Here is a 14,077-nt window from a genome sequence, read left to right as displayed (position 1 = left end):
CATAGGATTGCAGGTTCTAACTGCATAGGCTTTCGGGTTCATATTTTAAATCGTTCCACAGGAAAAAGTGTGGTCAGTTTGCACAGTTGATGCTACTCCAGAATCTTGCTATAAAAACATTAACCTAAGTGTTACTCGAAAGTCGAGACAACGAAATCAAGCAAATATTTCGTTAATGTTGCATTGTCCCTTACCGTTGCGGTTCTGCTCGGTTTAGCTTTACCGGCAAGACCTTCCCTCGGGACGTTTCGTGCCTCGTACCTGCGCTGAAATCGAAACCTTTCGGCTTCAGTCAGCTCACTTGGTAACTGCTGACGGCCGAATTACTATTTTTCTTTGCCTTGTTATATCAACTGCAAGACCCACGCAGTAATTCACGATGAAGCAGGACATCAAGCATTTATGTCTATCTTCCTACTCTGGAGATGAGCCACGGGATGGACTCCTGAAGAGTTTTGCACTTGCTGTGACTTGCAAAGTGCAGCTAAGCAAGGATTCGAGTCGTACTACCTCCTGCCATGGAATGGAGATAAAACGAGACGAAAACCACTTTCCGTCTTAAACACTATCTTTCCCTCTGCAGTCACCTGAAGTGTACTCACATATCAGCCGTTTGTCGGGTTTGCTGTTTCTGCAACATCTGTGCAACGAAGCACAGCAAACGAGTCACCTTTCTTATCGACGCTGCAGTCAACTTCTGAAACAAGTAAACTGTCGATCGGTTTGCTGCTTCTGCAACACCTGTGCAATGAAACAAGCAACCAATTCATCATCTAACCATCTAACCTTGAATGTGAATCACACCTTTCCGATCGACTGCTGCGACTACCTTCCAAAGTCATTAAGCTGTAAGTCGGGTTGCTGCTCCAGCAACTCCTGAGCAGTGCCAAACAAGTCAACCGAGTCATCCTATCTCGGATATAAAACAACCCACCTTCCTTATCGATGCTGCGGTCACCTCCTGAAGCAAGTAAATTGTTGGTCGGGTCCGCTGCTGGCCTCATCTCTCCTGTAGTCGCCGGAGTGTTCGACTCTTTATACTCCGGTAGCAGTGTATTTGCGGTGGGGTTTGCCGCCTTACACGCTCAAATGGTTCCGTTTTTCACATGCCAGGAACACCTCCTCAGCATGGATTGTCGTGTCGCATGTGCCAGTGACCTGCTGCTCCCGTCACTGCACGCCCAGCCCTTATGCCTAGAGCGTAAGCTGACCGAGAATTCCACCCATACCCGGCCGGTGTATGTTCGGTGGGCATGGACCCCCAGAGGACCACCCTCTGCCATGCTACTCACTCTGGTAGATAGGTGGGGCAGGCCCTATCACCAGTTCTCCTCAGCTCCTACGCGTCCGGGCCGCGACTGCCGTCCTGCTCCCCGCGAGCAGGTGACGTCCTCCTCCAAGAGACGTCTGTAGGCTGCACGTCCTACCTAGCACTCGCCCTTCTCTCAGGGACGTAGGCAGACGGCACGACCTACTCAATAAACGGAAACCACATTTCTGGCCCAGCACATCACCCGCCAAATAACAAATGCGTTTATCATTCTGTCAAATACTTCCCAACTGGACGGGAGTATCACCGACCACATTTCTGGCCCAGCACATCACCCGCCAAATAACAAATGCGTTTATCATTCTGTCAAATACTTCCCAACTGGACGGGAGTATCACCAATGTTGACTGGGATTATCTTCACAAATCACAACCCTCAACTGACTGATGAGATGACTGTCTGTTTGAACCGAAGCAAAGTTAAAAGTATATTGCCGTCCAATGTTAACCAATAATTACTAATTAATACAAAATTTACCTAGCAACTAGGGCAAAGGGTCTAACACAGAGAGAATTACTTCACCTGAATTCGACTTACCGGAAACCTGCCACATGCTCTGAAATATTGAAATTCCTGTGTAAGAACTGAATAGATGTAAACGACGTTGTACTCTCACAAATAAATGACATCTCAAACTGTGAAACATTGAACCGATCTTGTTCCACTGAACCTTGTCAACAATTCAGCCATAATGCAACTCTACCAGTGACCGACCAGTTGAAAAAAAAAACCCTAAAGAATAACTTATCATGTCAGCGAGGCATCAATCCACTTCAGTCACAATGACACTTCGGACTGTGTCAGGGCCATGTAAGGTTATGTCAACGGACCTCTGAACTCCGGAAACCTTGATCATGGGATACTTCCGCGATCTTGAAAACACTGATCGAATCGCATATCCGGTTTGGCGATCAGATGATCGAACTCGCGTTGTTTTTACCTGTGGATAGTTATTGCCCCGAACCAGCTAGCTGACCACTGCGCTGCCATGCACCTGGTCACTGCAGACATCCTATGGCAACTACCCCAAAGTTCAATGACACCAAGTCGGTATCATCAGAACGTCCCATGACAACGAAGTCAGTGTTAGCTCCCTAAAGCCAAGTCAGTAACATCTGAGCATTAAAGGTCAAGACAAATCTCAATAACACCAAGTCGATGTTATCAGATCAAACCTACGGACCAGCTCAACAACACCAAGTCGGCATTATATGAGCACCTTATACGGGCAACTTCTTAATAAAGTTCAAGAATACTAAGTCTGTATCATCCGAACATATTTTCAAGTCTAAGGAATCGAATGGATGTAATCCATAGAGCATATCTGGACATTCATTTATACCATGAGTTAAATAGCCATTTGCTGTCATGCCAACGATGCGAACGAATCGATTTGCGAGGTATACGACCGAGTAGCGTATCGCCAGAAGGCAAAGTAAGTAGACCCACAGAAGTAAGCAAGACTAACCTGAATCAAATGAACTTCAAGAGATGGCGACCTCGACGGTGCGTCCGATGTAGGTTGCCCATGCAGCATGCGGACCAACAATTGGCCTGGCGAACCTAGTAGAGTCTGGAACTCGAGCCATTCGCCATCAAATAAAGGTAACTGGAAATGGAAATACACAAATTTGACCAGTCAATTCATGTTTCACGAACACGGTGAAACGGAAAGTTTACGAATCACGAGCAGCAAGCTACACCAACGAAGATCCACGAATCATTCTGGAACAACAAAGAACCTGAAAACTTTACAAGCAAGAACATGCAATGAATCAACGGCATATACAATCAGGGTCCTGTTCGAGCAGAACAGAGTTTGATATCCCGGCTGAGCCCCCAATGTAATTTGAAAGTTGTCCCTTTGTATATGCTGCTATGCTGCATTGCTGTCTTATCGCTAGATATGTCTAGGGGATTGTGTCCTTCACTATATTCTTCAATCGTTTACTCTATGTGCTGTCTAGGGGTATTACTGATGAAAACGCGATCGAGTGTGTTTCTGCTTCCTTTCCCTCCTTCGTTCCCAACACCATCCACCATACAGACGTGAACATGAGTTAAAAGTAGATATATTGAAATGAGCCAAAAGATAAGGTCGAAACCAAAATGTCAAAAGGAAGCGATCGAGTCATTAAACGAGACAAGGCCGAAAATCAGTCCTGCACGAATAGCCGTTGCATTAGCACGGGCTGATATCGAAGAATACGGAAGTGTCGAAAGAAGACCGAAAATCAGTCCCACTCGAGTTCCTATCGCACTCGAGTATGCCGATATTGTAGAGGCCGGAAGAGTGCCGAAAGAACAGCCTGCTGCCGCCAAGCCGAGCCAATCGGCTCCCTGGTCAGCGTCATGATGGCGGGCAGGCTGAAACACAAACAGCGCAGTGAGACCGGACAACGGCGGTCAACGGTCACCAAAAAACAAGGGCGAAAGAGATAACCGAATGGGTAGCCGAAAGACAAAACAAACAGTTCAACCATATACCGAATAGTTCGGCAAGTTAAACGGACTTCCTAGAAGACGTCACGTCACCTTGTCCCCACAGCACAGCTCCAAGAGAGCTGGCTGGGGCAGACCGTCTGGTCTGAGTCATTCTTACGTAGGTACTTACTTGTGCATGTTGAGTGGAGTGTTGGAGAGTGGATGTTGTTGAGTGTGGTGTGGACTGTGTGAGTGTGTCGCTGCTGCGTCTGGCGCCCGTTTTATACCTCTCCGACAGTCGTTTGCCCTTGGTGTGTCGTCAACCCATTATCTGACCTAACCCTCGCCGAGTGTTTTTGCTGTGGGCGAACGGTGGAGGTCAGCGAGATAGGAACCGAGCGAGCCGCCGCCGGTTGGTCGGCCTTGGCCTCCGGGCCGACTGACGGGGCGCTTTCCGTCGCTGGAAATAATGAGTGTCGCCGATTAGCCGCTCAGAGCAGATGGAAACGATATTTCTCACACAGGTGGCTGGTAGGTGGGTTAAACTTCGGAGATGCGAATTTGGATGTCAGTTATAAAATTAATGGTTATGCCTTGTAGAGTAAGCTCTGCTGTTTTTTTTTTTGTAATTGTCTTTTTTATAATTGTAACCTACAATGCTGTTACTCATTTTTATTAAAATGCTCGACCAGAATTTGCACTTGTTCATGCATGAATGGCTAAGTTTGGGGTGTTTATTCAACCCTGACTGCTCAAGTTTTTCAAAGGCACATGACACAGCACGGCTAGATGAGCTTGTACTTACCTGTTGACTATTTTTGTTTTTGGTGGTGATGTGTTTGCTGTTTGTCTTTTGCAAGGTCAATGAAATAAAATAATGCATTATTTTGGAATGTTTCCTTGACAGAAGCCAGGAGCCGGATTGATGTGTGCTGGTGAATGAGATGGTTCAAAAGCATTATCTGATGTTTTTCAATGTGCATAAGCCATAACATCCCTTTCATACGCTGAAGTTTTAATAGCTTCTCAGTCTCTGTCATTTTCCTGAAATATTGGTGTAGATAAGAGATATCAGTACCTTCTCAGAGGTACCTGCCTTCTGCTGGATGAATATTTAATTGGTTGGACGAAATGGACAGGTAGCCTTATGATAATGTAATGTGAAATCTTATTTCTATAAAACTTTGAAAATGAAGTTCTAATTATTCATATGTGCATACATTTTTGATGACTAAGAAAGTTTTCCACAAGAGTAGAAAATGTGGGAAAGTCTATCAAATAACACATTCTGAAGGCTCAATGCTGACAGAGTGCTGCCTCAAAGAATAACTGACTTGCTGGGTTACGAATATTTCTTTATTTTAATTTTCAAATGTAATGTACAATACATTGCAGTGAAATAACAAAATAGTGCAGTAAAATAGTATTGGCGACGATCAAACAACACGTGCGCCATTGATGTCTGCAAAAATTGCTACCAGATTGCTACCAAATCCGTGACGTAGCTACGGCGCCTTTATTTCCCTAGTGAACCAACCTGAGTAGTAAAGTAATCTTGCCGTGTACTATATTCCCACCTCCCACTTAACATGAGCGCGTGATAAACATTTTACGTACCTCGAATTTTCAAATGATAAAGATGATGAATCGGAGGATGCTGAAAAGCAAAAGCTCATTCCAATATTTGGACTACTTTACGATTAAAATGTTTACATTCCTGTCATCTTATTGATCATTTATTTGTTCTTTTTTATGAAAATAACTTAAGGCGTTGAGAACCGAGGTAATTTCTATCTACCGTGCCTTAACTTACCAGCAACAGCAATCTATCTACGCCCTACGGTGGCAAGGGAGACTGTGAAAGAAGCGTAAGATGGATTCTAAACAATTCTTTTGTGATATACTGAAGGGCAAAGTGCAGAGAAGAGCGTACAAGTCCTGTTTTGTGCCAGGCTGTTGCAGTAGCACTTATGAAACTCCGAAAACGATCTTCGTTCATGTCCCGAACAACATTACCCTGAGGAGATGATCGTCTGCAATAGCAGGAAGAGCTGATGCAAGTACTTTGAAATCCACTATCAAGTCGGTGCTATTGTTGTAATGATCACTGTGAGGTGAGATATTTTGTGCAAGGGCTGAGTGTAATGCCCAGGAAATGACCTCCATTCGCCCCCTGACCGGTCAGGGTTATAAAATTTGAGTGGATGGCGGTCCGTTTGGGGTTCAGATGTCAATTGTATTTTGTTACTGTCAAACAATACATGCTATGCTGGCAGCGAATGTGTGTAACGTCGTTTTTCGAAACAGAAGTTAGAAATGTAACGGCAGAGTGCTTGCTGGTCTCATCGTAAGTACCTATTGTAAGTGTTGTAAGCAAAAGCATTGTCAATATTGTAAGTATTGTGAGCATTAATGTATGGTAGATATCACCTCACATGATCTCGGCTCAGATAACCCTCTCCGGTGTCCCTGTCAGTAAATTGCACCTGGATCATTACAGATAAGATAATTTGTCATAATTCTTAAAGAATTGGGTGGTTTTGACTCGTTTACTCGAGGTGCAGGTCGCATTTCAATACTTTTCCATAGGCTTGCAATGTAAAGGTCACGACTCTGACCTAACCTCAGGTCACAGATAAAAAATTCTGAGAAATACAAACGACACATACCGCAGGTACTGTTTTGAAGACTTGATGAGAGGAAATAACTTCGTGAAAAACTCAAGCTCTGACGTGTTTGCAAACTTTTCTGAGGTGGGGTCAACAAACCCGCTCTGGTTACCTGACCCGGCATTTTTTTTTTTTTGCTGAGATGTGCGCAATGAGCATTTAGGAAAAGTCACCAAATATGAGCTGAATGTCTCGCGGCGTTTGGCAATTGTACAAGAAAATCCTGAAAGGTCTCCCCGTCCGAAAAAGGGTTAATGTGTATATGAAGAGTTGCAGATGCCAAACATACCCAGATCTAAGACTGCAGTTCCCAGCGCCGCTGCAACGTTTTTAACCCGCGCACCGACGGGGGTCTGCGCCAACTTCGCACCGACGGGGGGGGCGGATGACCGCCCCCCCCCCCTGAGATCTCGAGAACGAAGCAAGATAGCGACAAGCGGTAAACGGCATCGGATACGCACGGCCAAGATCTACAATTTTTACAAAGGTCATTTTCAGGTCAGGTCAAAGATGACGTCACAGGGGTCGAAAAAGTCAAAATGGCGGCGCTAGATATGGAGAGAGTTTTTCTCGAATAACTTTCGAATTAGTCAAGATAGGAACAAACTAAGGGCATCATCGTGATCCTCTCGTCAATCCGCATCGAATGATATATATGTTGACCTCGAAAGGTCAAGGTCAAAGGTTGACCTCAGGTCACGTGACCTCGAGGTCATCATGTATATCATTCGATGCGTCTTGACGAGCTAAACACAATGAGACCATCCACGCGTCTGTATCTTGTTCCTGTACGGAGTTATTGGCCAAAAACCTTTGGTGACCTTTGATGACGTCACATGACCTCACAGCTGCCCAACAGCAAAACAGACCTCAAGGTAGTGAAGGTTGATCGTATATGAAGTCATGAATGGTATATGGGGCCATTCCGACCCGTTTTAGTGGTAAAAACAGGGAGTTGATTTTTCCCCCATTGACTTATAATGGGAGGTCGCGAAATTGACCTGACCTTAGGTCACCGATATCAAAATTCCGAGATATACAAATTGTAGCTACCAATGACCTAATAATATCCTGCAACTTTCAAAGGCCTCCGACATCTACTGTAGCTCTGGCACGGTGACAAAGTTGCAAAAAAGTGACTTGAGGTTGGGTCATTCAAAGTGACCTGGTGACCTGACCTTAAAAGGTAGGAGGTTCAAACTTGCACACCATGTGTAAAATTGATGAGGTTATAGTAATACCAAATTTCGCGGCGCTACGCGCCGCGGTTTTCCCGCTATTCGCGAAAAACCTCAGGGGGGGGCGGATATCCGCCCCCCCCGTCGGTGCGCGGGTTAAAACAAGCATACATAGGACATACAAACATGTTTATTTGCATCTGTTTTGGATAATAGCAACTCATGGCGCCATCACCCGCGATAACTGTTAGGATTTGAGATATATTTTTATTTAGGCCATTAGTTTGGCTGTAATGTTTATTAATATTAGTTGGGCGGAGTTTGTTAGTTTTTTATTTAACTTGTGGTATGTTGTGCTGATTGCGGGTTGTTCAAACCTTTCAAATGTAAGGACCTTATTGAACTCTACACTACCCTACATACGACTGGACGCTTTCCAAGCCCACAAGCATCACGACGCCGAGATGGAATGTAGCCGAGAAATCACCCTCGCCATCTGTTCTAGAGCTAATCGTGTGGGGCGGCGTGTGGGGCGCCGCTTAGCCTATGGGGGTGCACTTCTAGTGGATGGGGGACGGGGGTGTACCTGCACCCCTTTCATATGGAAAGTTACTTCCCTGATTACAGCTCCCCGTATTACACCTAATCAGGGAACGGCCAGCAAACGAAGGAACTATTTCTGGATGACAGGCGAATAACCGCTCGCGCAAGGAGCGGAGCTCCGCCCCGTCCAAAGTGGCCAACAAAGCAGAGACAGAGGCAGCATCACATCTTCCATCAAAGAACTGGTTTCTGGCTTGGAAGATGAGCTCCATCTTTGCATCCGGTGCTGTCAGGAATCAGCTGGTCTAATGGAGTGAGAGTAGTGAGACGACTAGCTATTGTATCAGAGCTGCCTGGTCTTCGTAGCATTTGCACCGATTCTTCTCGATCGGACTCTGAATTCTGTCCCTCCCGCGTATTACTTGAGGCATTGCTATGTAGCTAAGTCTTTGGCAGAGTTTCATTATCCATGCTTTGCAAACAGTGCCATAACAACACAGTTAATTAATCACCAAGCTTCTTTGCAAGTTCCAATACAGTTGAATCGCACGCGATTTGAGTGCAAAAATCAAGAAAAGTGCCAACTTGTTCCCGTAAAATATTTTGAATATTGACCTAAAAAAATGAGTAATTTCCAGATAAAATAACAGCGAAATCAGTTTTCGCTTGCCAATAAAACTCACAGATATTGAAGCTCCATTATTAAAGGAACATTTTAGTATATGCCATTCTTGATAAAACTTCTTAGCCACGCAATACCAGCGCAAAATAAAGAGACACTGAAAACACGACCAATCTTTCCGATTTGGGACCGTGTATATCACACCACGGTGAGATTTACACAATACCGGCCATTTGTGTAAATCACACCCACCCCGGTGTGATATACACAAAATCTACTACGTAGTGTAAATCACACCCGGGTGAGGAATACACAGAGAGGGCAGCTGTGTGTATATCTCACCACGATGTGACGTCATAGCAACGCTGAACGTCCATTGGTCAGAGCAGTGACTCTGCTCGCCCATTGGTCAGATCAGACTAAGCACTACGAATATTCCGGCGGGATTCCGGGCGTCCTCTCTCTCGGAATCAGCTGACCGCCTGGCCTAGCGGTGAAGGTGCTTGCACCATGATACGAATGTTGCGGGTTCGAGTCCCGTCGGTGCGGGCGCTTTTTCCCGCATTTTCGCTTTTCCTTGGTAGCGGTGGGTTCGCTGCCGACCGACAAGTTTAAAAGCACCAATACAATATGGAAAGCGACGTCTGAATGCTCGTGGCGAAGCGGTGCAGTGCCGAAGGCAATGCCTTAGGAGAGATTACAGGCAATGGTAAGTCAAATATTTTTAGGTTAAGTGGTTGTGTATCTGGCTTCAGGCCGAAGGCCTGAAGCCTGATGCACAACCACTTAACCTAAAAATATTTGACTTACCATTGCTTGCAATCTCTTCATGCGAGTACCTTCTTCCTCATCCACGGGTAGGCAAAAATCAGTAGGTCAGGTTAGGTTAGGTTAGGTTAGGTTAGGTTAGGTTAGGTTAGGTCAGGTCAGGTCTAAGGTTTGGTTAAGTGTCTTGTTACCGTGCTACTGTGTAAATCTCACCCAGGTGCTGCGTGGTTTGACACCCAGGTGTGATTTACCCACTACCGAGCACACAGTGTATATCACACCCTGGTGAGATTTACACATTGGCTAGGCCTACTGTGTAAATCACACCCAGGTGCTGCGTGGTTTGACACCCAGGTGTGATTTACACACTAGGAGCACATTGTGTATATCACACCACGGTGTGATTTACGCATTTGCCGGGCCTACTGTGTAAATCACACCCAGGTGCTGCGTGGTCTGACACCCGGGTGTGATTTACACACTAGGAGCACATTGTGTATATCACACCCCGGTGTGATTTACGCATTGCCGGCCCACTGTGTAAATCACACTCCGCGTGGTGTGATATACACAGGAGTAGTGTATTGTGTAAATCACACCCGGGTGAGGTTTACACTACAGTGCGATGCATTATGTAAATCTCACCGTGGTGTGATATACACGCGTCCTTCCGATTTACCATAGGAAAATACATAGAAAATGTATGTCTCAACTGCGCCAAATATACAGACAGTTATATACCTACATGTGACGTCATGATTAGCCCGACCAATCAGAAGCAAGTTGTTTTCAGCCACAAATAATTGATTTCTGAACTAACTAGGCATTTTTATAACAAAGTGATTTTAAATTAAATCATTAAAAATTCTGAGCTTTTTTATTTTACCAAAACATACAGAGCATGCAGATAGGTCCCAACCCTAATAGGGTTCTATGGCAGTTCTATGGCAGAATTTATAGTCCAAAGTTTAACCCTCGCCCTGGCAGGGCATTTTTCATAACACGGCCTGGCAGGGGGGTCCCCCTCGCAATTGGCTCCTATGGCACCTAGAAACACCAAATTTGGTAGGAAGGTGGGCCCCATGGAGTTCTCGCCCCTGTGCAAATTTGGCTGCTCTAGGTCAATATTAAGGGGGGTTTGGACTTTGGGGGGTATAAATGTAAAAAAAAAATCGCTAAAAACAGGTCAAAAGTTTTTCGCTTATAACGTTTGATCTAATTAAGATAGAGCAAAAAAGAAAAGCACCAGTGAACTCAGCACGTCAAGGCGCGTCGAATGGTATACTTTTTAGCTTGCTTAAGTGTACTTAAAGTTTTTCTTAAATTTTCTTAAATTTCCGGCGCATACCGGTAGGTATGTAGGTATGGATCTTGACCGAAAGGTGCGATGGTCATGGATATCTCAGTGGATCTCTTTTGTTCATTGGGGTTTACGGGCGCGTCGACTGCGGTGGTCATTTCAGTGGATCTCAAAGCAAGCGAAGGAAATGCTGATCTCAATAAGTAACTGCTCAACGTTCCCTGTTGTCAAGTCAATAAGAACAGACAGGGTTTCCTTTCTGTTGGCCCGCAGAAGACGATATTTACGTTTATTCTCATGATTGCTATCATATCTGAGGACCATGAAGCAAAGTAAGAGTATTTTCGTAATTTGGTAGTAATCTCTCCGCTACCATATCTTTTCATATCATGCGCATCTGTGACAAACCTGAATAAAGTGAATAAATAAACAAAAAAGTATTCGGATTTCGGCCTGTGAATTGTAAGGTCAAAAGCTGTTATTGTTATCAATTTATTTTTGTTCAAGTGCCCTCACATGTATCCATCAGAACATTGATTGTTCTGTTTCAAGCTTTGTTGTTTCTTTCATTGGTCTGGTCTTAAAATTCAATAATTCTTATTCACTTTGTCAGCAAGCTGAAACCATTCCAATCCAAGTCAAGCATGTGATATGTGATCCTATTGCAAATATGACAAGATAAGAAAGCTAATCAAGATTTGAATTTGAATTGTTTCAATAAATGTTCATCTACATTGGTATATTTCATTGAATCTTGAGATGTCCTGTAACTATGCAGAAGGCCTGTCTCCATATGAAAATAAAGGCAAGTGTGGATTGCCTGAAAAGTTTGATTCGCTGGAAACAGTTCAGAAGAAGGTGAGTGAATTGGCCACTATGATTCAGAAAGCTGGCCATGTTGTCTTTCACACAGGTGCAGGTGTCAGTACTTCTGCTGGTATTCCTGATTTCCGTGGACCGAAAGGTGTCTGGACTTTGGAGAAGAAAGGATTGAAGCCAGAAATCAATGTGTCATGGGATGATGCAAAGCCCACAACCACTCACCTGGCCTTAGCATCATTGCAAGAGGCAGGGTATGTGCAGTATGTCATCACTCAAAATATTGATGGTCTCCATTTGAAGTCTGGATTGCCAAGGCTTAAAATGTCAGAACTGCATGGAAATATGTTCGTTCACCAGTGCAACTTCTGCAAGAGGCAGTTTGTTCGCAAGTCAGCCGTGACCACAGTTGGGGAGAAGTGCCTCAACCTGCCTTGTCCTGGAACAGGGAAGGCAGGGAGAGGATGCCGGGGAAAGCTGCATGACATCATCTTGGACTGGGAGGGCTCCCTGCCTCAAAAGGACTTGGAACTGGCTGAGATGCACTCAGAAGTTGCTGATCTCAGTGTTTGTTTGGGAACCACATTGCAGATTCTTCCCAGTGGCAACTTACCAACATGGACAAAGAAACATGGTGGAAAGCTGGTGATCTGTAACCTGCAGCCCACAAAGCATGACAAGAAGGGAGACCTGATTATTAACACCTATGTTGATGATGTCATGACTCAACTGTGCAAAAGGCTTGGAGTGGAGATAAAGGAGTATGACGAGGCCCAGGATCCCACAAAATGTACAGGATCAGGTGATCAGATCATTGAGTGGACTATACCCCAGACTAGCTTCAAAGATGCTGTCCTGCTTGAAAAGGTGAAAAAGGTCAAGGTCAAAGTGAAAGACACAAAACTGAGTGCGAAAAGATCTGAGGAAACCAACTCCCCCTCATCAAAGAAACTCAAAACACAGAGCCCAGGGGGAAATGACAATGGTTCCAGTCCATCTAAGTCAGGTACTCACAGTGTCTGTGGCAGCCAGGAGCAGGCAGCTGTCACCATTGGTACTGGCGCATCTGGTGGTGGTGCTGATGGCTGCCAGTCTGACCAGGCACCAGGTGATGGGCTGGTGCCACCTGCACCCTCCAGTGAGGCTGCTGAGGATGCTGAACAGGACCAGGGACACAGTGGGTTGGCTGCTGTGCCTGATGGGAAGCCATCAGATGGTGGTGAGCAGCAGTATAGCTCGTCTGTGGTGAAACTGAACACATCCTGAAACTGACTGATGTGCTGTTGTTAGTTGTCATCTCAGCATGAGTCTCATCTCACATCAAGTAGGAAACAATCATGTATCCATGCTGCCATACAGTTTTCTTCCTTTTTGTTCAGTGAGAAGTTTTGCTCCTGTGTTTCATGTATCATTGCACATTTCATGCTGACCCATTGTAATAGTGTGTAGTCATGCTGATTGAACTCAGAAAACCTTTTGTGAGGTCATTTTATGCATTGAGTTTGTGTATCAAAGCAGGAATCAAGTGGTAACTGATTAAACGTCCTTCAAGTCACGTTCTTGTCCTGTTTTGAGTGCTTGTGGCTACTGCATTTACTGAATTGTTATGTGGACTCAAAGTTGTGTGCTCTTGTAATTAATAAATTGAGTTCATCTCATAATTAGTCGAAAGTTAAAATCAGTATCAGATGTTTGTTCTGTAGGTGGTGTTTCACTGTCTTACACATGACTGCGAGCATTGATAGACCTCTCATAAAACATACGAGTAAAACATCAGCGGTGTAGTTGCCATTTACCAGCACTGGCGACTGAACGCGTTCGAGCCCCTCGTGCAGGGCCGGTGCTTGGTCGCCGTACCCCGCAGGGTCGCTTGGTCTATACAGGGTGATCCAAAAAAATTGGAACCCCTAACTTAAAATGTCTATAAGTCCGAAAGTATTCACTTTATTGATAAATTGCAAACACCATTTGAAAGAACATTAAATCCTCTATAAAATTACGTCAAATTAGTGCATGTATGTTGTAAGGCATCGACACACTATTAGCTTTTGGAATGAGCGTCAAAAAACTGAGTGAAACGAAATCGCCAATTGTTAACAATGCATTGAAGTCCGTTAGCACTCCATCTGTTGTTTTTTTGCGAATAACACCACATCCAATTTCAATTTTATTGCATAAAAGTTTACACAGAAGCACACAATAGAACAGATACACGCGTCCTAGCTTCCGCTGTTCATCCCAGCATGTGCTCAAACCGAGCTCCGTTGGCCGTCACGCAAGCCTGCAGTCGCTTCGGGACGGCTCCGACGGCGCCGGCCAGCAGTCTCTGGGACAACTGATCCCAGCAGGCCGTCAGCCTTTCTTTCAACTCCTTTATGGTACTGACTGCTGATCCTCTGACTTCTATACATAATTCGCTCCAGT

General features: G+C 44.9%; 1 protein-coding gene and 1 long non-coding RNA gene across 2 annotated transcripts; one reads left to right on the top strand and one right to left on the bottom strand.

The window, feature by feature from the left end:
* Nucleotides 1-3,386: 3,386 nt before the first annotated feature.
* LOC122365855 lies at nucleotides 3,387-4,244 on the bottom strand. Its single transcript, XR_006253805.1, has 2 exons — nucleotides 3,945-4,244; nucleotides 3,387-3,697 (listed from the first exon to the last, which is right to left on the bottom strand). It is a non-coding gene; the product is annotated as an uncharacterized LOC122365855 (long non-coding RNA).
* Nucleotides 4,245-11,283: 7,039 nt separating this feature from the next.
* On the top strand, nucleotides 11,284-13,312 carry LOC122365859 (NAD-dependent protein deacetylase Sirt6-like). The gene has a single exon (XM_043337441.1). The coding sequence runs from the start codon at nucleotides 11,594-11,596 to the stop codon at nucleotides 12,917-12,919; it is 1,326 nt and encodes a 441-aa protein (XP_043193376.1). The 5' UTR covers nucleotides 11,284-11,593; the 3' UTR covers nucleotides 12,920-13,312.
* Nucleotides 13,313-14,077: the final 765 nt, after the last annotated feature.

The sequence above is a fragment of the Amphibalanus amphitrite genome, unplaced genomic scaffold, assembly GCF_019059575.1.
Source record: "Amphibalanus amphitrite isolate SeventyFive unplaced genomic scaffold, NRLGWU_Aamphi_draft 000768F_arrow, whole genome shotgun sequence".
NCBI classification, from domain to species: domain Eukaryota; kingdom Metazoa; phylum Arthropoda; class Thecostraca; order Balanomorpha; family Balanidae; genus Amphibalanus; species Amphibalanus amphitrite.
The sequence above is the reverse complement of the archived record's forward strand: the minus strand, read 5'-3'. Positions and strand labels throughout refer to the sequence as shown.

Bases quoted from the DNA above. Each gene is read 5' to 3' on its own strand.
- LOC122365859 (XM_043337441.1), top strand. From the start codon at position 11,594: ATGTCCTGTAACTATGCAGAAGGCCTGTCTCCATATGAAAATAAAGGC.